The sequence below is a fragment of the Pezoporus flaviventris genome, unplaced genomic scaffold (genome assembly GCF_033815535.1).
Source record: "Pezoporus flaviventris isolate CSIRO_AGI_PZ_B2104156 unplaced genomic scaffold, CSIRO_AGI_Pfla_v1 ptg000036l, whole genome shotgun sequence".
NCBI lineage: Eukaryota > Metazoa > Chordata > Aves > Psittaciformes > Psittacidae > Pezoporus > Pezoporus flaviventris.
This window is the reverse complement of record NW_026892584.1, coordinates 36,092,470-36,119,769: the sequence shown is the minus strand read 5'-3', so window position 1 is coordinate 36,119,769 and position 27,300 is coordinate 36,092,470. Positions and strand designations below refer to the sequence as shown.

General features: G+C 42.4%; 1 protein-coding gene and 1 long non-coding RNA gene across 9 annotated transcripts in view; both read left to right on the top strand.

Annotated features, from left to right (window-relative positions):
• LOC133274562 (uncharacterized) overlaps nucleotides 1-27,300 on the top strand; it is a 275,687-nt gene that overhangs the window by 199,367 nt on the left and 49,020 nt on the right. The window lies entirely within an intron of this gene.
• The window catches only part of SYNE3 (spectrin repeat containing nuclear envelope family member 3), a 62,013-nt gene continuing 39,872 nt past the window's right edge, over nucleotides 5,160-27,300 (top strand). For 3 of the 8 annotated variants that reach the window (XM_061463924.1, XM_061463923.1, XM_061463930.1), the window contains exon 1: nucleotides 16,149-17,260. In XM_061463924.1, the coding sequence (XP_061319908.1) occupies nucleotides 17,206-17,260 (55 nt within the window). In that variant the 5' untranslated portion in view covers nucleotides 16,149-17,205. Of the gene's footprint in view, nucleotides 5,315-5,365; nucleotides 5,728-6,820; nucleotides 9,303-16,147; nucleotides 17,261-20,585; nucleotides 21,234-27,300 lie in introns of those variants that run through there. The other 5 variants (XM_061463929.1, XM_061463925.1, XM_061463927.1 and 2 more) reach the window with 5 other exon arrangements.

Below are 27,300 nucleotides of genomic sequence, written 5' to 3'. Positions count from 1 at the left end.
CATTCATGTTTGACCAGTATAACAGAAACAGGATCCTGGGTTCTGAGTTTCTGATTTAACATGGTATGGTAATTTGGACAAATTGTAATTTATTTAAAATATGGGAAATATCTTCTGGTCTTTCATAACTGTGGGAAAACCCCAGGGCACACTTTGCCTGTAAAAAGGATTCTTGTGCCCCAGTTAAGTCCTACTGGCATACTCTTGTGTATAGCTAGGATGGCAAGAGTGCTTTTGTCAGCTTAGCTTGTTTTAAGAATGTGCAGTTGCAGTGTGGCAAGAAAAGCTCCGATTAGGTGTTTCATGCCCAAGAAGGGGCTCCCATAGCTCAGGTCTGTTGGCTGGTGAGCCTGACTTACCAACCTCACTAAAATGGCAGGCTGTAGTAACTGGACGTTTGTTGCCTCACAGAATGATTACAGCTATTCTTGTTAAGCCCTTTTGAATTCCCTTATTTCTTCTATGTAAAGGGTTTTTTTTAAAAGAAAAATACAGTAAGGTATCTTTTTCTGTCAGTTTGAGAAATTCATCTTGTTACAAAAACTTGCCTCAACTTTAATAAACAGTGCTGGCCATCTTATCTTCTCCATGGCAGAAGACATGTAGTATCAAGCATATGTCATCACATGTGAGTTTCAACTGTATGAAATACTTCTTCAAGTAAAAATTAGTGTTTTGTGCACATAGCTGTATTTGTAAAGTAGACATGTTTGTTGTGGAGAATCTTAATTATAAAGTATTTTTAAATCTTAGTATTCTTGAAGTTGTTAGCACAATATTTCAATAAAGGCTTTATTTTTTCATCACTCACATTTTAGTCTTTTTGGTTTGGGTTTTTGTTTGTTTGCTTGTTTGTTTAGGAATGTGTGTATACTTTTTAGCACATTTTTAAGTTTTCATGACATTGCTTTGAAAAGGAACTATAGTCCTTTTCAGTGCTGTGACCCTAAATCACATGTACTGTGGTTGCTTAATCTTTACTTGACAGATCTATAATAAAGTATTTCTGGGGAGCCTGGAAGCTTTTTGTTAAGCCATTCATCTTCAGTTGCAGTATTACCAATGTAATTTTATATTAGTATTTCAATATAAATAAGTTCTCATCTCTATAAAAAATGTAGAGGGTAATTCTCATACCACATGCTTGTGGAAGTGCAAAAGTGCTATCTTAAAGCAGGGATGAAATAAAACTTGAGCAAGTACCTAAACTAAAGTTAGTCACTGCAACCAATGACACTTGTAAAAAGATGTTCCTACTCCCACTATTATTTATTAAAGTGTTGTGCAGAATAAAGTGACCCTCATCTAGCTTGCATCTTTTTGTAGAGATCAGTTTTCAAGTTTTGATGTCAACTGGATTCGTTTTGACTAAAATTTTTCACAAGAGTTGCACAATGGTTTGTGCTTTGCTAAAGAGACCTTGAATTTAGATGAAGCAGATGTGAAGTGTGATGCCTCTCAGAAGACAGGGTGGTGTGGAATTTGAGGGCTTGAAACTTCTGTCAAAGATCAGTTCTCAGTATGGGCATGGAAACCTGGCCATGTTTGGCCATGGTATGAGGTTCTGCAGACTCCTGTTTGTATATGTACAAACTAAATGAAGCAAAATGTTTGCTGGGTTTTTTGGTGGTTGGGGTTTTTTTCCACATTGTGATACTGTTCCAGTATTTCTGAATTTTTGTGGGTTGGGCTAGAATCTGTTTCCAGTAATGAAAGTAAGAAGAGTATGTGCAAAGATGTGGCAGGCTGGGACTCAGGCAGAGAGGAACTACTCATCTGATGAGATAGCTATACTGGTTGCTCCTAGAGATGGACAGGATAGTGTCTCCTTTCCAAGCCTGTGTCTGTCCCTTCAGAGCAGGAAGATTCTCAAACCAGACATGTAAGCTAACAGGGACACTTGAGATGCGGAGTGTGAAGGGGAGAGAGAATGAGACTGACTAGGAATATAGGGAAGGCTGTAGCAAAGAGGTTAATGGCATTGACAGCAGAAACCACTCGAGCAGCACTGGATAAAGTTAGGAATAGAAGAGTTTGGGGTTTAAAAAATAAACATCTGTACCACAGAAAAAGTGGAGAGGATAGGACTGAAAGGGCTAAAGTTGGGTCGTGCATGCAAAATAGGCTTTCCCAAGAGAATGGAAACAAAACTTTAAAGCTTTTAGGTGAGAATAGTAGCAGAATGTCTCGACCTTCTGTACCATTCATCACTGTAATGGCCATACAATGGTGATAAGCAAACTGCTTTTAATCTTTCATTCACTCCCTCCACAAGGTACTAGTCTCATGGTTTACCAGTGTGATCCTTGCCTTAGTGCTCCCAAAGATACACTGATCTGACATTAGCATTTAGAGTTTATGGCTCTTCATTCTTTACTGACTGAGTTCTTATGCAGCAACTCCTGTCTGATCACCCAGTTTTCTGTTAAGCAATGTCCAACTTCTAGTAGCTATAAAACATCACACAAACCCCAAAACCCTGAGAAGACCCGCTGTTGAAACCTGTCATGCCAAAGACATATGTCACTGGTATGCTGCACACAATGTTTCTCTGCCTGCAAATGCTGTTCCTCCCACCTAAAGACTGCCATGTGACTCATTATTTGATTAATAATTTTACATTGCTGTACCCAAGCAAACATAAAGGGAAACATCCTAATACCTTGTAATTCTTGTTTGTCATTGGTTATGAGTGTGAATAAATGGGCGTGTCATGCTAATAAGAGAGAGTAGCTACCCTGCAGCATTGTAAGTTATTCTCTGTTGCTGTAAAGATATCCTGTAGGTCCTCTTATGGGATAAATCATGCCAATACCATTGTTACTTCTGCAGTATTTGTTGTGTTCCGCCCAGTCTGTTGGGTATTCTGTTCATCACAGGAAATGTCTGTATATTCACTGACAAATACTTGTGGTTTAGTTTAGGGGCTGAACCAACTGCTTCTAAAAATACATTTGTTTCCTCTAAGGAAGGAGAACTAGAGCTGCTGCTCTTTCTTTTTCAAGAAGCCCCTCCACCCTTCCACAGTGCTTGCAGTCATTCTTACCTCTCCTTTGTTGTCTAGGTGTGGTGTGTGGGCAGCTTCATATTATTTGGTTAATGCACTGAATGCTCATTTACTTAATGCCTGTGTATGCTGGTTTTTCTAACTCAGCATGTACAAAGCTGTTTGAGGTAGTAAAATCAGAGCTGTGAAAGCTTTCACATATGGAAATGCATAAGAGGAACTTAATTCAAGCAAGGTTTAGATAGTGATGCACTGTCCAACACCAGCAAGCTTTCTCAATGCAGGGAGCTGTTTTTATTTTGGACTTAAAAGGTCTAGGTATACAAAGCAGTTTCCTAAGGGGTAGTTTCCTAAGGAAACCACTCATTGCTGCCAGTGAGGGTAGCTCATATACTCACTGTGATGACAGCAAACTTTCACACTTCACAGATAAGATTTTCTGTTATCTATGATCTACCTATTCTAGACACATTCCTTTGGAGTCCAACCCTTTTGGATTGTGTACAGTTCCTCACACTATTCTAAAGGTCATTAAGAGATAATCAGCTCTAAATTACTATAGGGCAAGAGCAATTGCATAGGCATAGATTCAATTTTACACACTGGTAATACAAACTTTACTCCAAGTAAATAGTCTGTCAAAAGCGTGCTGGTAAATAAATTAGATTTTCAAAGCTAGATGATAGTCTTGTTTACAGAGGGAGAATAGAGCAGTTTCCCTCATAGTGACAACTTAAAAGGTCAGTCATCCCAAATTGTGCCACTACAGGACCCACTGTGGGCATTCGGTGCTTCGAGGTCAGAACCAGCTATGAAAGTACACTCCTCACCATTAAATTCTGACAAGATTTCCATTTACCTTTTTTCCTGCTAGTGAGGAGTGGTAATTCCTGACGGTTTGTGAGCAAGTTAAATACAGACCTATCCCAATTAACGCAGTGTTGGCACATGGATGGCAGATCACCTTAAATACCTGGCTGTGGGCAGCCGTAAGCCCATGGCAGCTCCCCTGGCTGATGCCACCAACAAACACTACTGATGGGAGCCAACCTACGCCAGATGGCATTAGTAGGTCAAGAGCTGTCCTCTCCGGCGTCTGTGGGAGCTCACCCTCTCTTTCCTTCTGAATTACGTATCTGTGTGGTCAGAGATTTTTATCGCAAATAGCCCGTTCTACTGTACGTTAGGCAGGTGAACCGCACAAGTTCCTGGCAGCAGGGGGCAGCAGTATAGCCTCTGCCGAAGAGCTCCGGTTTGTGGCTAATGAAAAACGAAGTTCTTCACACGTTCATTCAGCTTGTTTAGGTTATGTTGCTGTTCAAATATGAAGAAGCTGTACGTTCTGTTCTCCTTCCCTGCCTGTGGCTCAGTGCACTGGTTTCGATGTAATTAGAACTTTCTGATACTGCAGATGGAACACAAAATGTTGCCAATTCACTGGTTTCTTTTTCTGAGTTACAGAACTGACACTGTGCCTGGCAGCACACCACTGGTGTTCCTTTTGCTTCTGATAGTTACCTGAGCATATGCTGTAGACTTTCTGCTTGGATAGATTACAAGGGAAGGAATCACCTGGATCAGACTACTGGAAAGCAGTTTTGTTTCCTAAATTCTTGGTTGTTTCTTTCTTCCCAAAATGTCAGTTGTAACACCGTGCATCCAGATGAATTCCTGTCTGTGCTAACTGCAGTGAGTTGGGGTTGTTGCATTTATGTATAGCTGCCGGCTTGCTTTCTGGACGTTCAGAAGGAACACTAAGGAATTTGCCCACGTGCTGGCATGGCTCGCTGCCGGCTCCCAGCATGGGTGAAGACTCTTCGTGGCCTGACACCCGCTTCTAGTGTTTGGTGACTCAGAGCTCCGAGACCCCAGACGCGGTACTGTGGGAAACCCGGGTTCGTCTCTTCTGGTGCGTTTTACTCCGCCAACAAGCAGCAGAACACCAGTGCTCACCTGTGGCCGCGGACACCTGCCGGCTCCGGGCAGAGTCAGGGCCTGCCGGGACGCCAGTGCCCGACCAAGGGCACCCCTCACGGCGGCTGCTTGTGGGGTGGGGCGGGACGGCGACGCGGGCTGCGGCCTCGGTTACATAACGCCGCCCGCCGGGCAGGGCTGTGCTGCGCCTCGGCGGTGAGGGCGGGCCCTCCCCACAGACCCCGGAGCGGCGGGGCCGGTGCGGGACGGCCCCGCTGAGCGCGGCTGGGCGCCCAAGCGAGCAGCGGCAGCAGCGCAGGGGCAGAAGAGGCACCGCGGCCCTTTGGGCCACCCGCGAGGGAAACGGCGGCGGCGGCGGCGGGTGCCGCAGCGGTGAGTGGACGGGGACCCGCCGGACGGGGCCTGCGGCGCTGCCGGTGGCGCTGCTCGGGGCCTGTTGCCGGCGCTCGGGGAGCGGGCGGGGAGGGAATAACAGTGAGGCGGCGGCGCCCTGAGACTGCGGCGTCCCGTCCCACCGGGGCGGGGGGAAGCTCGGCTCTGGTCGCTGACAGCCTTCCTGGCGCCCGGACTCTCCTGTTGCTCGGTGCTGCCCACCGGTCTCACCCCGTGTCCCTCCTTCCCCGGTTTCGGCGAGGCGGGGTGAAACGCAGGGTCCTTGGCCGCCACGGTGCCGGCCCCCTCCACCCGCTGTAACGGTTACAACGGGAACAGCCGCAAAGCAGGAGGGCTTATCCTTGTCAAGTACCAACCAGGCCAGCTCCCTGGGCTCTGTGAGAGCTCCCGAGGTACTGCTAACGTATGTAGGTAACAAAGCAGGTGCAGTAATTGAAGCATACATCGCTAAATAATTTAAGGTAAACGGGTAAACCTTTTAGTTGAGTTCCTTTTAAAAATGGCATCTGTGAACGAGCACCAGCCTGGTGGAAGTGCTTAGCTGCATTCTGCAACTTTTCCTTCCCAGATGTCAGACTCATGCCAAAGCTGTTCTCGGTGCTACTGTCACATATCTTCATCTCCTGGTCCCCACTGCCAGGACTCTGCTGCAGTTTGCTGTCTCCTTGTTTCTTGTCTCCTTCCCCACCTCTCTCCCCTTCAGAGCTATTAAATACATCTTAGCTTGTCTCTGATTGCCCTTAAGCAGGGCTGACCTTGTCTCCCTTTTTCTTCCTAAGCAGTTAGAAGATTTCCCAGTTTTTTTCCGTGCGAGCCTGTACCTTCATTTTTAGATTGACTTCTGTATGTAAGCAACCTTCACCCCATCGTGTAGTAAGGCTTTGTTTTCTCATACACTTCTGTCTGCCTTCACTTTTATTCCCAAATCCTTATTGATTTGGCATGTGTGAATTTAGGCCTTTGTCCAGGAAAATTTTATTCCTAGAAATAGGTCCACTCAAATAGAGTAGCAGACTGAAGTCTGCAGGAATTACGGATTTATATGATGATTAATTGTGAAAATGATGGTTGCAAGACACTGCTTTCTTTTGTAAATTCATCAGAGCAGGATGCCTGCCTGTCCTCTGCTTCAAATGTAAGCCTGGCTATCTTAAATCATTAATGAAATGTATCACTGTGCTACTCTTGCCAGCTTCTTGCTGCTTCTTTTGAATGTTACTGTTAAGCCCTTGGCATGTGCGTGCCACTTGAAAATCTTTGTGCGCAGTGGTTGTTTTCTGGGGAAAGAATTTTAAAAATGCAGAAAAACTTTAAAACCTGATTGGTTGCCTTCAGATGTTTTACTTCTAAAAGTGTCGTGCAGTCTGGTGGTTGGTGAAATGCACATCAGCTTGGCACAGTCTCTGTGGTTGCCACGTGTGTGAGCCAGTTGGACCTCAAGGAAATGTTGCAATCAGTCCCTTGGTGACTTCTATTTCAATGAGGAGCAAACATCTGGTGAGTCATGGGAGCATTGTTTGCTACAAGCTAGCTGTCAGGGAGTGTAGTCTGACAAAGCTGATGGGCTCTATAAAAACAGCTTTCCCTTACACCCAGTGTTGTTGCCATGTGCTTCATGAATCATCAGATCCAGAGTCCTATCAAAGTCCTAAGGAAGGCAGAATTAATAACCATTTACGGTGCAGTACTGTGGTGCTTGCCCCTCTTCTTGTGTTCCATCTTTTGCTAGTTCCAGTTCTTTCCTTCAGCTTTGTATTCCATTGCTCCTCCTTTCCCTCCCATCCTGGTCAAGACTTTTACTGTGCTTCCACGTCTGCTCCTGGTGCATATGTCCTCTGTGGCCTTCATGCACTGACCTTGTTGAAAAGAGAGTGTCTAACTTTTCCACTTGTGACACACATTTCTGTGTGTCCCTCCAGTTATCTGTGGCTCCCAAAGACTCCTGAGAACCTCCGTGTACACTAGTGGATGCTCAGCCTTAGGATGTGGCTGTACCTGCATCTACATGCCTTTGAAGAGCAATACTGATGCCTGAGGGCAGACCTAGCACCTGCTTTGCCACTTCAAAAGCTAACTAGACTTCATCTTTTAGCATAGCTTCTGTTAGAAACAAGGTTTATACCATCTCTTACTTTGTGTTCGCACATGCATTTTAGTATTTGTTGTTTAAATGTTGTTTTATTGTCAATGCCCAATTTCAGCTGTGTGTGATGTAAGGAGAACAGCTCCAACATAATAAAGTTCTTGCAGATTTTGTAGAAACAGACTAAAGGGGAAAAGCAGGTCTGCAGTCAGACACTTGCCAGTTTTCTCCAGGTTTTTGCTTAGTGACTGAGTGATACATTCGTATGTGACTGCCTCCACTTGGCAACAAGATATTTGGTGTAAATGAAGTTGTAAAGAGAAAAGGAAAATGATTTTTGGGGTGAATACGTCTGAACTGTAATCTCTCTCAAAACTTAAAAGATGATAAATAACTGATTGGATACATTGCATTCTGAACATGAAAACAGAAAAATCTTAGTATAGTTAAGTATAGACATTTAATCAACAAAGGAACACAGTTCTGTAGGAGGTCTGATTTCCTGAGTTGTGCTGGTCACAAAGCACTTTGTTTTTATGGCTCTGCATCTCCAGGGCACAGCTCCTGTCTTTGTTGTGCCAGGCACACATTTGTGCAAGTACAGCAGGGATATGATCTCAGCTGGTGTCTTTATATCTATTTTATTTTCACAAAATTGGGCAACAGTTTCAAGACTTACTGAATGTCATCATATAAGCATAATTCCCTTGAAACTAAGTGATCACCACCCTTGCTCGGAATAATGCATTCCTTGATGTGGCTGGTAGAGCAAATCCCAGATAATCTATAACAATGACAAAATATTGGATTTTCGTTTTGTTTTGTTTTTAAACTATTAGTCCTTGTCAATTGTAGATGGGGTGTTGTGGCACATCTACGACCTTCTTGGCAAACTTGTTCTACTATGTATGCAGGTGAGATGGTGCCCTTAGAAAGGGTCCCTTTACAACTGCATCTTGTGTGCTCACTGAAGGATTGTGGGCTAAGTGTGAATCCTGGCACTTCAGACATATGAAAGGAAAAAGCCACATGGTAATAGGAAAAATTCTTGAGCTTCAGAGATGTTAACAGAGGGTGTAACTGGCAAAGGAGGTTTTTTTTACTTGGCATGGTTATATGAAGACAAAGGTATTGAGGCATCCAAGATCAACAGGAACAAATACCAGGTTCCTCAATACCACTCTGAGTCTGGCTAAAAACCTCCCCACTGTCTTTGGAGTGTAGGCAGCAAAATACCTCTACTCTTCAAGGAAAATATCTCTAAAGGTAGTGCTTACTGATGGTCAGTAATATCTCAGCTTCCTCGGGCTTCATTTGAGTGCAGTTCCGTGAAATTAAAAATAAAAAGCAGGTGTCCAGTGTCTCTTTTGGTCACGTGGGTTTGCTCTGCAACCAAACAAATGGTAGGATGTGTGCCTTTAGTTAATATTGATTACATAGAAGTACTCTGAAATGGCACAAGAAAAGCTGAAAGTATTTAAAACTCAGTGTTTAAACTTCAGAACACACCCTGATATTGATTAGTGATAGGCTCCAAACTATGCATCCTAGAATTTGATAAAGTTTTGGTCTGAAATACAATTCTGTTGCCTGTAGCTGACACTGGCATATGCATTGAGGAAGGTAGAATTTCTTGCAACAATTTTTCCTGAATAGCTGTGGTACTGTTAGTGTTGACTTATATATAATTTTGTTCTTCGGTTTGAAAACTTGCTTTTTTTGTTTGTTCTCTAGTGTTTGACTGCTTAGGACATAGTAATCAGATTTTTTTATAAAGTAGATTCTTTTTAAATGAAAGTGGAGATCTTTACGTAAGAAGATCGCTGTACACACTCTTCTCCAGAGCTGGAGCTTCAGGTTGGTCCTTGCCTTCCAGGAGAATTGGTGAGTCTGCAATGTCCTGACTTCAATCAGATGAAAGCAGGGCAGCGAGTAAACATGCTGTCTGTCAGACACTGCTGTTGGATTCACTGCTTTGTAGACTCAAAGTACTGAGAACTATTGTTTATTTGTTTCTGCATTGCAAATAAATTGAATCATAGGGTGGTACTGCCTGTATTACAAAAAAAAATGACTCAGAGTTGTGAGCCCTTTGGTGTTTAACTTCAGCTATCTGAAATGACCCCACCTCAATGTTGAGATAAAGGTGGCAGATGTGACAGGGAAAGGCATTCTCATTAACACCATGTCAGGTTAATAAGCAAGCTTTGTTGTCTCTGTTTGTGTACACAGCTTAATTGTATTCTAAGGAAAAATACATTGATTTTAAAAATGATGTAGACTCATTTGTTTCCCTTCAGCAGAACTGAATGTTCATGTCTCTTTTGGTACAAGCATCTTGTCTTCTGTTTAACGTAGAAATGGGCTTGATATGAAGCCTTTCATATCAAGGGATTTCAAAGGAGTTTGACTCTAATAGGCAGTAAGTGGCAGTCTTGGCTTTGGATCTCGCTGAACAGATGCATGTAATAACGTACTGGAAGAAATTGAAGGAGATAGCAAGAAACAAGGAGAACCATAAGATTGTAATTTGCTTGGAATTTAGCTATCAAGCTGTGGCTTGTTTGTTCTGTTCCTGATAAGTGTTTGTTTAGTTAGTGGTATTAAAAGGCAAAATAACCGTTGCTACAGTTATGCTATGTAGAAAGCCTTTTCAGAAATATGACAGTAATACTTGAGAGCACAAGATGAATGAGAGGCCCATATGGCATAGTTTGTACTGGGGGACTTACTGTTAAACATAGTAGACATACTGCCTGTCACCAGGGAGTCCTAGAAACACTTTACATAAGGCTACATGCTGCTCCCCTTGCAGCTGCTGCTAATAATAACAGTAGAATAAAATATTTCAGTTGTAAGGAACATAAAGTGATCAAGTGCATCTGCTTAACCACTTTAGGACTGACCAAAAGTTAGAGCATGTTATTTAGGGCTTTGTTCAAATGCCTCTTAAACACTGACAGGCTTGGGGCATCGATTGCCTTTCTGGAAAGCCTGTTCCAGTGTTTGACTACCCTCTCAGTAAACAAATACTCAGTCTAAACCTCCCCTGGTACAGCTTTGCCTGCCACAGTTTGCTCTATGATGTTGTCTTGGGTTCAGCAGTAGCAGTCATTTTTCTCCTTCTTAGTAGCTGGTGCAGTGCTGTGTTTTTGAGTTTCAGCCTGGGAACAGCGCTGATAACACTGCTTTTAGTCGCCGCTCAGCGACTGGTTGAGTCTGCCCAAGGACTTTCTGAGTCTCCTGCCCTGCCAGGGAGGAGGGGAAGCTGGGAGGAATCAGAGACAGGACACCTGACCCAAACTAGCCAAAGGGGTATTCCATACCACAGCACGTCATGCCCACTGTATAAACTGGGAGCAGTTACCCGGAAGGGTTAGATCACTGGTTGGGTTGGGCTGGGTATCAGTCAGCGGGTGGTGAGCAGTTGTATTCTCTTCCTTTGTTATTCCCCTTATCATTATTATTATTGGTGGTAGCAGTAGTGGGTTTGTGTTATACCTTAGTTACTGGACTGTTCTTATGTCAACCCGTGGGAGTTGCATTCTTTTGATTTTCCTCCCCATCCTTCTGGGAGTCAGGGGCGGAGGAAGTTGGAGGAGTGAGTGAGCGACTACGTGGTTCTGAGTTACTGACTGGACTTAAACCACAACAGATGTTGAAGGAGCATGTACAATCAGAGGTTTAAAATGAGACCAGAAGTGTGGAGTATTTCATGTGTTGCTGAGTCTGGCACCATCTGTCAGAGGCTGTGTTTGAAAGATAACTTGCTATGTGTGGTAACTCTGTTGTAAGTACTAGGTTGGAGGGTGTCACAGGTGAGCCAGAGTAAACTATCCATAGTGAATCTGGATACTGGTTTATTTAAAACCCAACAAGACTGGAGTATTTAACCTGCAAGATTATTTCACACAGTTACGTGTACAGCTGGACTGACACAACAGCAATAAAAAAACTAAGCTGTGAGAAGGGTATAGGGGTTGCTTTTGGCTGCATTTTCTCTCCACCTTGCATAGAAGTGATATGTGATTTAAAGCATTGCATGCTTGTCTTTTCTTGCCATTATAATGAGGCAAACATAGCAGAAAAACGTGTTGCCTCTAACTGAGCAGCAGTTTGAGATATAACAGCTGGTCCTTATCCAGGCATTGTACCTTGTTGTAGGTACAACCTGAAGAAGTTCAGGGAAGCTGAAGGTGGAAAGCATACAGGTGCTGACATATCTGTTGCATTTTCTAGTCAGTTAGATGGAAAGTCAGGGTCATGTGAGGAAATATGCCCTTGCCTTAAAAAGTCTGTGAGTAAATAAAAGGACCAGTCTCTGGAGCTGTCAGTTCTTCCCCAGGATGTGCATTTCCTTTAAATTAGAGGACTGATTTTTGTTAATGTGAAAGTCTCTGCGTGAGCACTCTTGAGTCTCTGTGGGAATGTGGTCATGGTTATATGAATGGCACATGACAATGGTTGACAAATCTAGGTGATGTTTCTTATGTAAGTCAGCAGAATTGGTCTGTAGCTGCCGCAGGTTAAGCACAAGTTTTGTGTGAAATACATAGCTAATAACACTAGCTCAGTAAACACCAGAGAAGTGCTCAGGTTAATTTAGATCTCCAGATAAAGAGAGAGCACCCAAGGAAAAATTTTCTTGTTACCTTGTCTATTAAGTCCACAGGAGTCAGGGTAGAAATCTTGGCTCTGTGACAATATTGCCCTTGGTTTCACCAGAGCCTGGGATTTTCCCTTACATTTTCAGATTATAGACCTGCCAGTTCCATTAGTTGTTTTGTCAGTGGATGCATGCTACTGGTGTGAGATAGCAATCTACAGAAAATATCTTCAGTGAAGATAAATTCCTGTCTTGCAAAACTTTTTCCCCTCTCCTCATGTTTCTGTTCTATAGTTACTACTAATTTGTTTTTTAAGGCACTTTCAGTGTAGAATTAGGATTTTTAACAAGATTTTCTCAAATCCAACCCCAGATATGATTGCTTCTCCTCTGAAGCACTTCAGTTGGAAGGCAGTGGCATTGGCATCAAGTTCTTGGCCACAACTGAGGGTCCTTGTCAGAAAAATAGCCCTTTTTGTAGAATTCCCAGAAACGTTTGTTCCTTGCCCCCTGAGAGAAGCTCATAGGTAAGTGTAGAATCAATAATAATTAGGGAGACAAAGAAGGAAGAAAAAGAATGGTGGTAAAGCAGTTAAGAGGAAGTTACTGCAATGAGGTCGAGAGTAGGCACATGTCTCTGGCATTGTCTGGCAGCTGCCTGCATCCTAGGTTGTGTGAGACAGTAATAGCTCTGTTGCCTCTAGCTGTCCACAGTAGGGCTAGCTTTCATTACCACGCATCAGCCTAGACCCCCGGCTGTTCACATTCCTGGTTTGCCTGCAACTCCGTGTGACTTCTCCTTTGCTGTGGGACATGGGTAGGAACTCCTGTCCATTTGCCTCTTTTAGAGGCATTTCTTATCATGCTGCTTGTGCACAGTAACCACCTCATGGCAGTTACCTTGGGGATGCTTGGGATGGGGCTACCAGCAACCCTAAAGATATAGTCTTTCCTTCAGCATTACTTTATTTCTCCCTCAGATGTTTGCTTGTCCAGATATAGTGTATTGTGAAAATACGTAATGACGGAGGAAGGCTCATACAGTCAGTTCTTGTCTGCAAAGCGAAGTAGCACTTGCTGTCTGATGAAGGACCTGAAGGTGTTTATAAAAAGCATTTTTGCAAGTAATTACATTTAATCCCAATATTTTAAATGTCACAGCCTCTCTGTTTTGTTGTTGGGTTTTTTTGCCTTTTTTTTTTTTTTATTAGTTGTAATTAGTCACCGCTGAGGAATTTACCTGGATGTTAACAGGCTGCTTCTGTGTTCCATGTGTTTTTTATAGTGTGCCCTTCCCGTGTCATCTGTCACTCTGGTATTTGTCAAGTGCTTTTAGGTTGTTACTATTAGCAGGTTACACCTTAGGTTGGGGATTTCCAAATAGATGTGTGGGTTTTTTGTTTTTTTTTTTTGGTTTGGTTTGGTGTGTTTTTTTTTTTTTTCAGTTAAGCAACTATACAAGCACCTAACCCTCATCTCAAATCAGATCTGACCTTCTTCAGGGTTTGGTTTTGTTGTGGGGGTTGGGTTTCTTGGTTGGTTGGCTTTGGGTTGTTTGGTTGGGTTTTTTTTTTTTTGCACTAACTTGCTAACTGGTGAAGTCAAAATAATTTTTTTTTCTCCTTTTTTTTTTTTCCTTCTTTTTCTTTCTGAATGGGGCAGAACATAATGACTACCTTGACCTGATCTTTCAGATGCTGAACTTGCAGGTTGGATACCTAAATCATGAGGCTGTACCTAATGATTAGGTTCTGCATAATGATTCATTATTTACACAGAGTGAAATTGTACCAGAAAGAGAGACAAAGAACTTGACGTTTGTCTGTGCTACCCCTGCCAGTACCTCCAAGCCCAGTACTTAGGATAACCTGAATGCTTGATGTGGATGTTTCTTTGCTGAAAAGGCCTTTCACATCAATTCCAAACCAGATTCTTTGGGGAGTAGCAATTGCGTGGACAGTCCCTTTATACCAATGTTATTCTAACTCAGAATTGAAATATAGTTAGAAATATGATCATTCCCAGAAGATGGAAATTTTTATTCCTATATATCTCTAAGCTGCATTTTATGTGTTTCTGAGAGAGCAGCTTCCACCTCTGGCCCATGTATGATACCAACCTTCATTAGCGCTTGGTAGACTTTCGCTTGAGCACTTTCATGCTTTTTTTCCCAGTTTTGTCCTCACATAATCCTTCCCAAATCCACCTCATGACAATCTCTCAGATTCTTCCTTAAAACTGTCTTGCTGCAATGTCTATGGAAGTTTGGCAATGGTTAGGCAACTGCTGCTCTGCCTGTGGTTTTTCATGCTGACTAATACTGCCTTGTTGCTTGTATGTGTGTCCCCTCTGTCTCTAGCAATATTCTATCTCCTCTTCTGCCTGAGCAATAACCTCATTGAATTTGGGATGCCACTGCTGCTCTACACATGCTACCTGCAGCATGGTGGAGTACTGGTTCACACCTAGGACCTGAGCATCGGCAGAGAAGTAAGAATATATAACACAGCTGAAATGGTCTTCTTGGAAGAAAATTTTTTGTACTGCTGCTGTTTCCTACCTGAAGGGTTTTGTAGCTCATTGTCAGAGCTTAGACAATGCTTTATAATTTCTAACCCTTGTAATCCTACTGGTGTAATGGCTTCTGTCTCCTAAGCAGTTAGTGGTCTGGTACATCACTGGCTGTTCAAAGATGCAAACAGCAATGAGGTCAGTCTGTCCAGAGTGTCAGGGTGAGTAATGTAGTCATTTAACTCCATGGGCTGCACTCTGTTTGCAGAAGTATTTCTTTTGCAGCACCTACAGGTTCTCAGGTAATCTAAAATCATCCAGCTGATTTTTTTATACATGTAATTTGAATCCATATTTGAGCACAAAGATGTCAGGCTAAAGAAGGGGCCGTTTAAATGTTTTCCACTGTCACAATGGAAATGATAATTAGCATGAAGAGTGGGAAAAACACTGTTCCCTACCCCACTGAAACCGAAAATAGTGTCCTTTGTGTGGGAAAGAAGGGAATGGCAGGTCAGAGTTTGTGGGAGCATTTGGAATATTTTGCTGAAATAGTAAGTTTCCTTTTAAAATATGGAAAAATGTAAAAGCAAATTTGGTCTAAAGGGTAATGCACAACTGGTATTCTACGATTTGGATATTTAAAATATGTCATGATACTAACTTTCAGTAAGTTTTATGGGTAATGCTGCATTTCTGATTGTTACTCTGAACCTTTCATTGCTGCCTGCAGGTTATGACTGGCTGTACTCACCAGTGTAGCTGCTGGGCTTCTTTCTAGGTTAGTCAGTCATCCAAAGAGACTGCTTCTTACTGTGTTTTAGAAGCTGCTGTTTATAGGTGATGTTATATATATGCTCTGCTTCCTCAGTGCTAGTAGTTTCAGTCTATATTTTTTTTAAAACAGGACTATGGCAAATTTACAGTGGCTATGGGATTTACCACAGGAGAAAGAGAACAGGGAAAAAGTATGTGAAGGGGGTCATTTATAGGCATTTTAAACTCCACCATTCAAACAGTAACACAATCCTAAACCAACCCTGATTTGACTTTCAGATAAATAGACCACTGTCCAGTTTGCATTCCCCCAAGAATTGTATACCTTAGTCTGCAAGGTGATGTGTTTTGAGTTGTTTTTTTTTTTTTATTGTTTCTAAGGATTATTCATGTTAGCAAAAGGCTAACAAGACAGTTGGAAAATAGCTGGTATCAGTTCTCTTTCTAGAGGTACTGACAGTGTTGCTACCTCGTAAGATATTCATCCGCTGCTGTCCCTTGTTTCTTTTGTCACCACTGGTGACAAAGTTCCATGTTTGGTTGGCTCCATTGCACACGGGCGTCACAGCCTATGTAAGGCTGCTGGTCTTCAGTTAATCGTCTGTATTAGCAACTTCACAGAGTTAGCTTGATCAACAGTTTCTATTCTGTTGCTGTTCTTCCATCTAGATTTTCATTACATCTTTGGTCATACCCAGCTTTTCCCCATGGTGTTCACTTACGCCATCCAACTCTGAAATGGGAGGAGAGGTTCATAGTTTTATTCCTGTTTGTATCTGTAACTTCTAAGTAGAACTTGAACAAACTTTTTTTCCCCATTTTTATTTTGTTTTCACTGATTTCTCCACCTTCTTACTTTTATTGTGATTCTAAAATGTAGAAATTATGATACACAGCAGCTGTAAAACTAGAGAGACTGTTGGCCATGCTGGCTTGCTTTAGATTTACACTAGGCTGATTGCTGGTTTGGTCCTGGAGTATATTAACTAGATTTACACCATTAGGATGATGCAAATGGCAGTGGGTGGGTAGACCAAACCAGTGAGTTTCTTTGAATGTCTAGCAGCAGAAATACCCAGTGGGATTGTGATTAACTGAGGGAGAATGCTGCTTTATATTTTCCAATAGTTTTGGGGAATGAGGGATGGAGAATTCATCATGTGCTTCATCACTGAAGACAGCTTACACTTGCAAAGTATATTCCATTCAGCCATATTGTGCAGCAGTGGCATTTCCCACAAATACCGGTTAACCTCTTTTTCATGTTGTATTGTTGTAACTAAGCGCAGAATCTATATTAGTGTGAACAGAATCTCCTGTTATAGGCCAAGAGTAAAAAAGAAGTGGAAGCTAAAGTGGGTAGAAAGGAAAATTAAAATTATGTTAGAGGTTGAGCTAATAATTTATAAAAAACTCATCTCTGACAAGTACCTGTCTGCACTTTTGCTCCTTGCTGGGTTTTGTGCTGCATATTGTGGACTAATTCTTGTTCAGCCAACATCTGTCAGGCATAATAATTTCAAGCATTAATCCTTACAGGAATTAACCAGCTTGTTAGTGATGACCTGAGCTAGATAGTTTCTGGGGATTATTGCTATTTAAATCTTACCTACCTTTCAAACAGTACCAATATACCGGTCTGGTGTTTTATTTTCTTTTTCTGGGGTGATACGTCTTTAGATTGCCACCCCCTCTATCACTTCTACCACGCGGTAGGAGGCAGAGAGGAAATCCTGTGCTGCCTCCGCCATGAGTAAGGAGGAAGCTGCTGGTTTCTCTTTGTACCAGTCTGGCTCGTGCTGCTAGCCATGCTGAACCGCTGTCATAACTAATGCCCAGTGGAGGCCAAGCTGGATTGCGCTTGCCGTGCTGGAAACCCATTTGGGAACTTTGATGAAATCACTACAGACTTTCACCTACCTGTTTCTGCAGAATTCCCAGGATTTTGGTAAGGTCTTTGCAAGGTTTGTTACTTTTATTTCATAATGAGGTGAGGTGGTTGTGACTGTGAAGCGTGCCTCTATCTTTTGGTTCCATTCACTCACTTGTCTCCAGGGAAGGCCCATGGCTCAGCTCCCATTCTGCCCCTGCTGGTTGAGAGGGTGAGAGGATCCCAGGCAAGGGCCTGCTGTGACAAAATAATAGCCAATAAGCTTCTATGAGCAGCATGCCAGGTTGGGGAACTGCTTTTTATAAGGCAGGAAAAAAGAATCAAAAATATCAACACTGTGGTACTCACCACAAGGTCTGGAAGTTAGAGGTTAGCAAGTGAAGTTACTAGAGAAAGTCTGTTGGGAGTGTTGCTGTCTGACATGGTATCAGTTTATACAGACCCAGAGTGTTCACTGACTAGGGACTGCTAAGATCCCTTCCCTGAATTTTTTTAAACAGTGTGGGTCTAAGGTCCCATACATGACTGCTGAAACATGTCCTTGGTTATGTTAAAAAGAGATTAAAGAAATTCAGTATTATTTTTCGAAGTAGACCGTGTAATTTGCACAAGCACTGTCATTTGTGTTTTGCTCATTGGGGGCAAATGTGGTCATTGGAGGCTCCTGTTTTGCTGTGGTTTAGCAGTGGTCCCCTCTATCACAGGTTCAGATGCATTTTACTCCAGGAAGATGGTAACCTGCTTCTCCTGTTTTCTGAGTCAACCTTTAGTGAGGTACCTGCTGAGCCCAAATTCAAAGTGGAAAGGGGGGGAAATTCCAGTGACGTGAAATACCTTTAAAATATAAAAAGTGTTTGTGGTATCTTTAAAAGATGGCTTTGGAGACTACTGAGGAAAGATTATTTTTTTATTTTTGATCAGAGTTTCTGCCATGACATATATTACTCCTTGTAGAATAATTATATATTACCTGGATTATAAGAATCTGTCTTTACACCTTTTCCTTCTTCCAAGTGTTTGAGAATCATTAGTGGAATGACACATCTGTCAGGAGATGCTTGTCAAGTATAACAGCAGATGTGTGCAAATTCTCAGCTGATATAAAACCCTATTTCTCTAAATGTATCTCTGGTTAGCTTTTCGGTAGCCAGCAGCCCCAGAGATATGTCCTATAATATTTAGGGTGGGATTTTCAAAGTTGCTGAAAAGAACTGAGATCCCATTGGGGTCTAAATAGAGCTGAGCTGCCTGATCTGTTCAGATATTCTCAGGAGAAAACAAAAAAATAAAAAAGAAATAAAAGACAGCTTTGGTTTCTAAAAGTTAATTAAAAGTGGATGATGCAAGAATGAGAAGAATAACTATCAGCTTTACTCTTGCTGCTCAGCATGGTTAATTATCTGTGATCACAGCTTTAAATAACTCCCTGGTCCTCCTCACGGGAGGTGGACTGCTGACAAATGTGGCTTACTGCTGAGTCCTGCTGCCACTTTACTCTTCATTCTAGTTTTGATTAATCTCAGTAGCAGGAGGTTCAAATCCCCATTAGGTTTATAAACTATAGGACTTCAGTCCTCAGGCAAAGAGACTACTAAAAGGCACTGCTGCTTTATCGTGGAGGTGTTTCTTTATCTATGTTGTGAAATCATGGGCTATATTGGAGCACTGGAGTTGTGGCTGTGCTGGTCTCTGTGCAGAACTGAGGTGTGCTCGTCCTCCAGTGGCTGCCAGAAGGGCTCTTTGCAGCTGAAAGCAGAGATGTGACCTTGCTCTTTTAACCCACAGTGCTGGCAAGCACGCACAGTGGGAGGATGATGAAAGCATGCAAACTTCAATAGCTCAGGCAAAAATGAGTCACAAGAAAGCAGCCTGTTTTATTCAATTCCAGAAATGTTCTCAGCCGTTCAAAATTAATTTATATCCACCATTTTGTAGTGGTCTACTTTGTTTCTGAGCTTGGGGATGAGGTTGTAGTCAGTTTCAGTAGCGCATTTTGCTTAAGACACAGGCAGGCCCTGTTCACTCATGGTTTTGTTTCAACACAAACCAGTGTCATTGGCAATATGAAGCCTGGCAATATCAGCTTAATGCAATTACTTTAAATCATGTTCAGAGTGCTAGCTCTTTAGGTGTAGCTGTACTGGTGTATGTTTTTGGCAACATTTCAAGTGTAGCTCTTGCAGTGGTCATTTTTCTTTCTTTATAAAATGTATCTTCCTATTCCATACGAATTGAAATTTTTTTTCTATAAACATGTGCTTTGGTCCCTGAAAATAACTCTTATTTTAATCAACAACTTCAGTATTTAAGTTTAGTGTTGTCCTACATGGTAACTACTTTTCTTTAAATTCAAATGAGTCTCACATTTACCATATAAATATATCCTCATCCTAGTGATAATGTTTTGAAAGAATGTTCTTCTAAAGGGAACGAAAGATACTGTGCTCTTAGAGTATACTTATGAAGTACTTTCAAATGACTTTATTTCTAGCAAATATGTGTAGTAAATCCTTGACTTAAAAGGTTTACTAGTTTAAAAGCTTTATGCTTAGTGCTCCCATGTTGCACACAGTTGCTCAATCAGTCAGTGGTGTTTGACTGATCATCAAATAAAATTTTAACACTGGTTTCATAAGGGGGCAAAAAATCTATATGGTCAAAAAAAACAAGATCCAAATGTGGAAACATTGATGTGGAAGAGGAGAGGATGCACATTTGGAGGTAGATTGACATCCTGCAGCCCTGAGCACCCACATGATGATCGTAGGCCTCTTCAGGACATGGGATTCCTGCAGAAGGCTAGTTGTCCTACCTCTGGCATGGATCCTTGCTTGGAAGCGCCCCTCTCTCGCGCTGACTCCCCAGGGAATGACAGGGTCGTAGCTCAGTGTCCCACTGACTGCCTGAGGTTCAGTGCCGTTGGCAGGACAGCACTCCCTTGTGGTGTGAGACATGCTTTTCAGTCCCAGCATGTTTGCAGACCCCATGCTAAGGCCGCATGCTTTAGCAGGGCTAGAGGATGTTGTTCTGAAATCAGAGATTCCGGCTTCAAGGGGTAGGCAGAGGACATGGGTGGTGGAACTATCACAGCTTGCACAGAGCAGTGGACATGCAGCTGCAGTCTAACGGCCCTTCCGTTTAGCACTCTGTGCCCCTAAGTACACACAGACGCCTTGCTTTCATTGGTGAGCCCCTTCTGACATGTGTGTGTGTCGTGGTTTAAACCCAGTCAGGTAACTTGTTGGTTGTTCTGGTGTTCCTCAGTTTCCTTGCATTTAATTCAACCATCTCTTCAACCTCTTTGGGACAGAGGTATTATCCTTTTAATGGTAGGGTACTTCTGGTCCCCACAGGGTGCTGTGAAAGCATACTTGTACCCAGCTTAATGCTTTGGGATCCTGATTATGGAAATGGCCCTTGGGAGTTACTGTGTGACAAACTGCACACAAAAGATAAGAGCTGCTGCCAGCCAGCCAGAAAGATGGACAATTCCTTAGAAGGGTTGGGATGCCAAACCAAAATTGAGCAGCGCAGCTGGGGTGTTAAGAGTCACAAAGAAGAATTACTTGGGAATACTCTACAGAGTAAAACTAATTTGCAGAATATATTTGGCAAATAGCTAGGAATAACCTCACATTTGAGAAGACGAGATTGTCCATATATTGACAGATATACCGTGTATGTGTCCATATACAATGTATAGCCAGCAAAAGAGGAATAATTTATCAGCTGTATATTTCATGTTGAATCGTTCACTGATCTCTAGCCAAGAGGCAGACACCATAGAGGTTTATTAATGAGTGTATCTGTGCTGTGGCTGGCACCCAGTACTGAGGGATTGTACAGCCTGTGGAGGACAAGTGGGAGATAATTAAATACATACATTTTAGCCTCCAGAGACAGTGAGACTAATGCTGTTGGCTTGCAATGCTTTTTCATTGGCTGACTGTAAAGCTGTTAGGAGCTGAGCAGTCCTGAAACCTGGCCTACTTGAGCAGCTGGGGACAAGTTCACAGGACGTAGATTGCCGGTAAGTTCACAGGTACCTTTCAGGGGCAATTTCTGAAGCAGTTTCTCTGAATCAGAAGAATCTCTGCGGAAGTTGTAGGACAGAGGTGTTAAACTTGTGATTTTCCAGTAACTAGAGAAGTCAAGCCTCTTGCCATTAAGTTCAAAGTCACTAAACAGTGATCTGCATCTGTGTAGAGACGCTTGAAGGGAAGCATATTAGAAAAGGTTGAAAATCACTCTCTGTAGTGTTTATTAACTGAATGATTCTGTTCTTGTCCTTTCAAGTATTTCATTATTGTCTAGAGGCAAGAAACAAAGTCCCTCTGAATGTGAAGTGTTATCTATAAAGAGGGTAGAGTGAGATGGCATTTTACTTATCTAACTGCAGTTTACTAATCATGGTAGATCAACCTGGACCAACTCCCAGAGTGACCTTGAAATACAAAAATGTATGTGGGGGGAGAGTATGGAGTATATGGAGTGGGGAGCCATTTGTAACTAAGACTTCTCACCTACACTTTTTACTTCCAAATGGCTTGACAGTTGAAACAAACAAACCTGCTGTGGTCAGAGCTACTGATTGTCAATCATGATACTAAAAGGGAAGACAGACCCAAAACCCAACTCTGCTTCACTTGCACATGATGATTCCATTCAAGTATAGAACTATTATAAATTTTCAATCCCTTTTTTTAGGAAATTACTTTTGGGACCTGGGAATTCTATTTTTTCCACAGCAGTCCTAGAAAGCAAAAAGATACCCCGTTTGCAGCGGCTCTCACCAGAGTCTGGAGTTATCTTTAAACAAACAGCTGAAAAAAAAAACACAGTTTTTTTTTATCGTCAGTCTCTGCACAGAACATGGTGTTTGTTTTGATTTTTTTTTTTTTTATTTATTTTTATTTTTTAATCAAATAGAAAATTGTCAGGTGTGATCATGTTGTGGTAGAATGTTTTACATTAGCCATAGGCTTCCTATGGATTGTTTAGCAAGGGAAAGGAAATGGTTATATGTATGAGTGCTGTGTGTACTCATGATGTTGGCATTCCTTGGTTAAGGGGAATGCTTGTAACTAGATATGCATGTGTTTACTCAAAAAAACTATTTATTTTCCAGCTCATTAATTAGGACAGACAATTGCTGACTGTCATAAACATTCACGGCAAATAACACAGGAAAAGGCTGTGTTGGAAGATGGCCAAAGTGATAGGATTACTGTTTTGAGCCTCTAAAAGACTATGCTGGAAGTAATTACAGTTTTTATTTGAAAGCTTGAGGGTTTCTGCAGCTACTCTGGCAGTTTAACTCAGCTGTACATGGGTGTGGCTAAGCTGGAGGCTTTCAGTCCCTCAACTGGTAAAGCATCAGCTACGAATAATGTGATTCAAAATAGCTCCTCCTGGAGTGGACCAAGAATATGCAGCTTTGGAAAGACGACAGTCAGTGCTCCGCCTGTGATCTGCGCTAGCTACTGACCTTACACTTCAGCCTGAAGTAGATGAGTCAGAGCTCTCAGCGCTGCTTCTCGGAGCTGTCTTTACAGTATCCAGGGAAGCTGAAAAGTCATTGAATTATCCCAGATACGATTCCCAGAACCAAAATTGCTCCCACACTCATGCATTTGTACAAAATTTGACACACTCCAATAAGGTTTTGTGTTTTGTTTTTTTTTTTTTGCTGTTTGGTTTTGGAGGTTTGTTTTTTTTTTGACCCCACGTTCAATCCAGAGCCAAATGGAAAAGGTTATGAAAAGTTTGCAGTATTTCAGTAATTGTAAAACGGTCTCCCTAAAGGTGAGTGATTTGAATTACCTGGAGCATTTTTGTACTGTTATTTTTGTAAGAACTGGGTACTGGAGACTTCTCAAGTAGTACAAGAATATAGAAATCCAAGACATACTGAAACCATTTAAAAGCCTGTGTTCTATTTATGTAGGGTTTAAAAGAATGTGTAAAATGGGAGTGGTTGTGAGAAACATTTTGAGAAGTTTGTTGGTTTTGTTTGTTTGTAAAAAGTCACATGACTTGGCAGTGAGAAATTAGTATGTTAGGAAATACTGCAAAGCAATAAGATAATCCCAACAAAAAGGCACCACTTTTGCAAAGTAACTTCAAAAGCTCTCAGTACTGCATTAGAAATATTAAATAAGGAAGTCTCACAATCCCCTCATGAGAGTTATTAGATGCACTAGAAAGATTGCTGAAGTAGATGTACTTATGGCAGAAGCACTCAGAAGAATTTGGCCCTGTGAGTGCTGGGTGGATCTCATGGAGGGTCACCTGTGCCTTTCGCTGTGTCAGGGACTGCAGTGGAGACTTGGACATCTCCAGGTCGCTCAATGGCACTGTTCCTATGTGGTGATTCCAAGAACTATAATGCAGAGCAGTCAGCTAATTAATTTATCCATTCTTTCAGCAAGATGGCTCCAAGACCACAGTTGATACAAGGCTGCCTCTGTCTCTTCTCTTCATCCCAGACCAACACAAATGGAGCACAGCTCATGAGATGAGCAGATTTTATAAGCAAACCCCAGCTTGCTGTTGCTTTGGATCTTGTTAATTCATGTTGGGGTATTCAACCTGTGGGCAAGCTAGGGGGACAGCATGTGTGCCCCAGCACCCTGACAGCTGCCTCTTCTCAGGGATCAGTTACAGTCCTGACTTCCCTCCTTGCTAACTGGCTTTGTGCCTGGCTGAGGGAGGGTGAGAGGGGTGATACTGACTCGAGACAAGAGTGTGTTACCAGAGGAGTTCATCTTCCCCTTTTCCAAAGGTATGGATGTCTTGTGCATAGTAACCGGTGTTTTGGGGGCCACAGAGGCTGATGCAGAGAAGGTAGGAAGACTAGTGTTGTGGAAACGGTTCAGCTAAAGGATTCTGGAGCTAATCTGTATCTTACTTTTTCCTGTTCCTGAAACATGTTTTTCATAACCTCTGGACATGCTGCAGGAGCTGTCCTGGGTCAGGTATATTCAGCACTCTGAAATATGCTTCTTCCTTACCTCTACTAAGTAGCAGTGTTACTGCATCTGGACAAATAAAACTCGGGTTTACTCAGCATCTCATTATCTGTGCCAGAATTTCTTATATATAGTTATTACTTTCATTTAGTAACATGTATAAAGATGCTAAATGTTTTCTGCAGCATAAATATGTCTTCCATGGTATGAATTAATACACTGATCCAAGTGGCATTAAAATGACAAGCTATTTTGAACAGCTACATGTGTTTGAAAATTACTGTGACAAAAATAAATCTGTACAAATTGCACCTGCAATTAAAGGGAGGCTTTCCCTGGCACAGTGGTCCTAGCAACTGAGCCTGCCTCCTGGGACAGCACCACAGTACATGTGGCACTAAGGTCTGCTGCTGTTGCACACTGGTCTGTGAATGCTGGGTTTGCAGAGCTGAACAGGTCTGATCCAGAAGCTGCTGTGTCTCCTTTGTATTTCTTGTACTGATCAGAGCCCTGTATTTCATGTCCAGAGGTATTTCTCAATTATTTAGTCCTGATGATGCAGCAGAAATGGGGTAAATACTGTTGATTAATTAACATTTATCCAGTAACCATTCATCCCAGTTTTAGGAGCGTTTGCAGAGAAAGTACAGATATTGCAAAATTTCAGGTAGTCAGCAGCTGTTCTTCCTACCAAGCAATGAATACACCGTAAACCAAGCTTTTTTCTTGCAGACATAACCCATGCTTTTAATTCCGGGAAAGGGTGAGCGGGTTACAGAACAAAAGACTTGGGGCCACTATAGCTGATTGCTTCAGACAGCGTCTTGCTGCCCAGTGTAGAGGAAAGAGAGAAGACAGGACACAGTTGGTCTCAAGAGACAGCCCAAATCTATGTCAGATATTGCAGGTCATAACAACTGTGAAATCTGCCTGGGCTTTTGTTTCATGCTAAATGTAATCATCTTTATGGTGCTAGATGAAGGAATTACTGGATCAGAATCAGTGATGTTATGCAGGCATTTGGAATAGCAAAATGTTTCTCTTCCTTTGCAAACTGGTGTTCTTAACATTGAAATAACATTTTTCATGATTTCCTGAGTTGACTGCTTACATAGAAAGCCTGTGCGGGGGATGGGGGTCTGCGTATCTGTGGATTTTAGACAGAAAATCCTTGTGCTCCGAGGAGACCAGCATGCGGGCAGTTAGAGTGAGGTTTTCTTCTGTTAGATGACAGTATGTTTTCCACTGCTTCTTAACCATGTTTGATTACTCTTTAACTTTTGTAAGAAGTAAGACTGAGATATCGTACTGTTCTGTATTGGCTGTTCCATGACTGGAGTCCTGAAGCCCATTTTAAATGTGATATCGATGTTGCCATGAATAGAAAACTCTTCTAGGAAGTGAATGCCACTCCTCATCAGAATCTATCCAGCAAATGTACTATCAGTTTTTGTTTCTCAATGGCATAACTGGAATTGCCACATCTTGCACTTGTGCATTCAGAAACTATTTGCCTAGAAATGTATGTTTGTAGGTAACAATAAAAGTTTTAGGGGACAGTCCCTCTACAGCTGCCAGATATAATGGGAATGTTAATGTGAAAACAAGTTGATCAGTCAGCTACAGAGAGATATGTGTTCTTTTCTGAGGGTTGGATTATTATAGTTCAGGAACGCCAGTTCTAGATCAGTCATAGTTAGAGAAGGAGGCAGCTATCTGGCAATCCGCTGGGAATAACATTACTCCTTTAGCTGGCTTTATCCTTAGAACTCTTGTGGTGTAAGTCAATGATTTTAATTATGCTGTCATATTTTTTTATAATTGAAAGAGGGAGTAGCTGTGCTAGGCCACCCTGCCACCCTCACTAAATCCAGTACCTCCTGTTCTTTAATCTGTTTAAGGTGAGGTCATGTTTATAAAACTGCCCTCTAGCTCTGAATCATAGAACCATAGAATGGTTTTGATTGGAATGGACCTTAAGGTCATCTAATTCCACCCCCCCTGCCATGGGCAGGGATGTCTCGCACTAGACAATGTCACCCAAAGCTCTGTCCATCCTGGCCTTGAACACAGCCAGAGATGGAGCATTCACTGGTTCTTTGGGCAACCTGTTCCAGTGCCTCACCACCTTCACAGTAAAGAGCTTCTTCCTTATATCCAATCTAAACTTCCCCTGTTTAAGTTTTAACCCATTACCCCTTGTCCTGTCGCTGCCATCCCTGATGAAGAGTCCTTCTTCGGCATCCTTGTAGGCCCCCTTCAGATACTGGAAGGCTGCTATGAGGTCTCCACACAGCTTTCTCTTCTCCAGGCTGAACAGCCCCAACTTTCTCAGCCTATCTTCATACGGGAGGTGCTCCAGTCCCCTGATCATCCTCGTGCCCCTCCTCTGGACTTGTTCCAACAGTTGCATGTCCTTTTTATGTTGAGGACACCAGAACTGCACACAATACTCAAAGTGAGGTGTCACAAGAGCAGAGTTGAGTGGCAGGATCACCTCCTTTGACCTGCTGGTCATGCTCCTTTTGATGCAGCCCAAGATACGGTTGGCTTTCTGTTGAGCAGGATCCATCCCAGAACCAATCCCTGAGGGACACCACTCGTTATCCATCTGCACTTGGACATTGAGCCATTGACTACAATGCTGTGTGCGGCCATCCGGCCAATTCTTTATCCACGAGGTAGTCCATCCATCGAATTTACGTCACCCCAATTTAGAGACAAGGATGTCCGGTGGGACAGTGTTGAATGCTTTGCACAAGTCCAGGTAGATGACATCAACTGCTCTACCCCTGTCCATCAGTTCCATAGCCCCATCATAGAAGGCCACCAAATTGGTCAGGCAGCATTTCCCCTTAGCGAAGCCATGCTGGCTGTCACCAAGCACCTCATTGTTTTGCATGTTGCCCTAGCATGCCTTCCAGGAGAATCTGCTCCAAGATTTTGCCAGGCACAGAGGTGAGACTGACTGGTCTGTAGTTCCCTGGGTCTTCCATTTTCCCCTTCTTGAAAATGGGGATTATATTTCCCTTTTTCCAGTCATTGGGAACTTCGCCTGACTGCCATGATTTTTGTAATATGATGGGCAGTGGATTAGCAAATTCATCCACCAGCTCCTTCAGGACC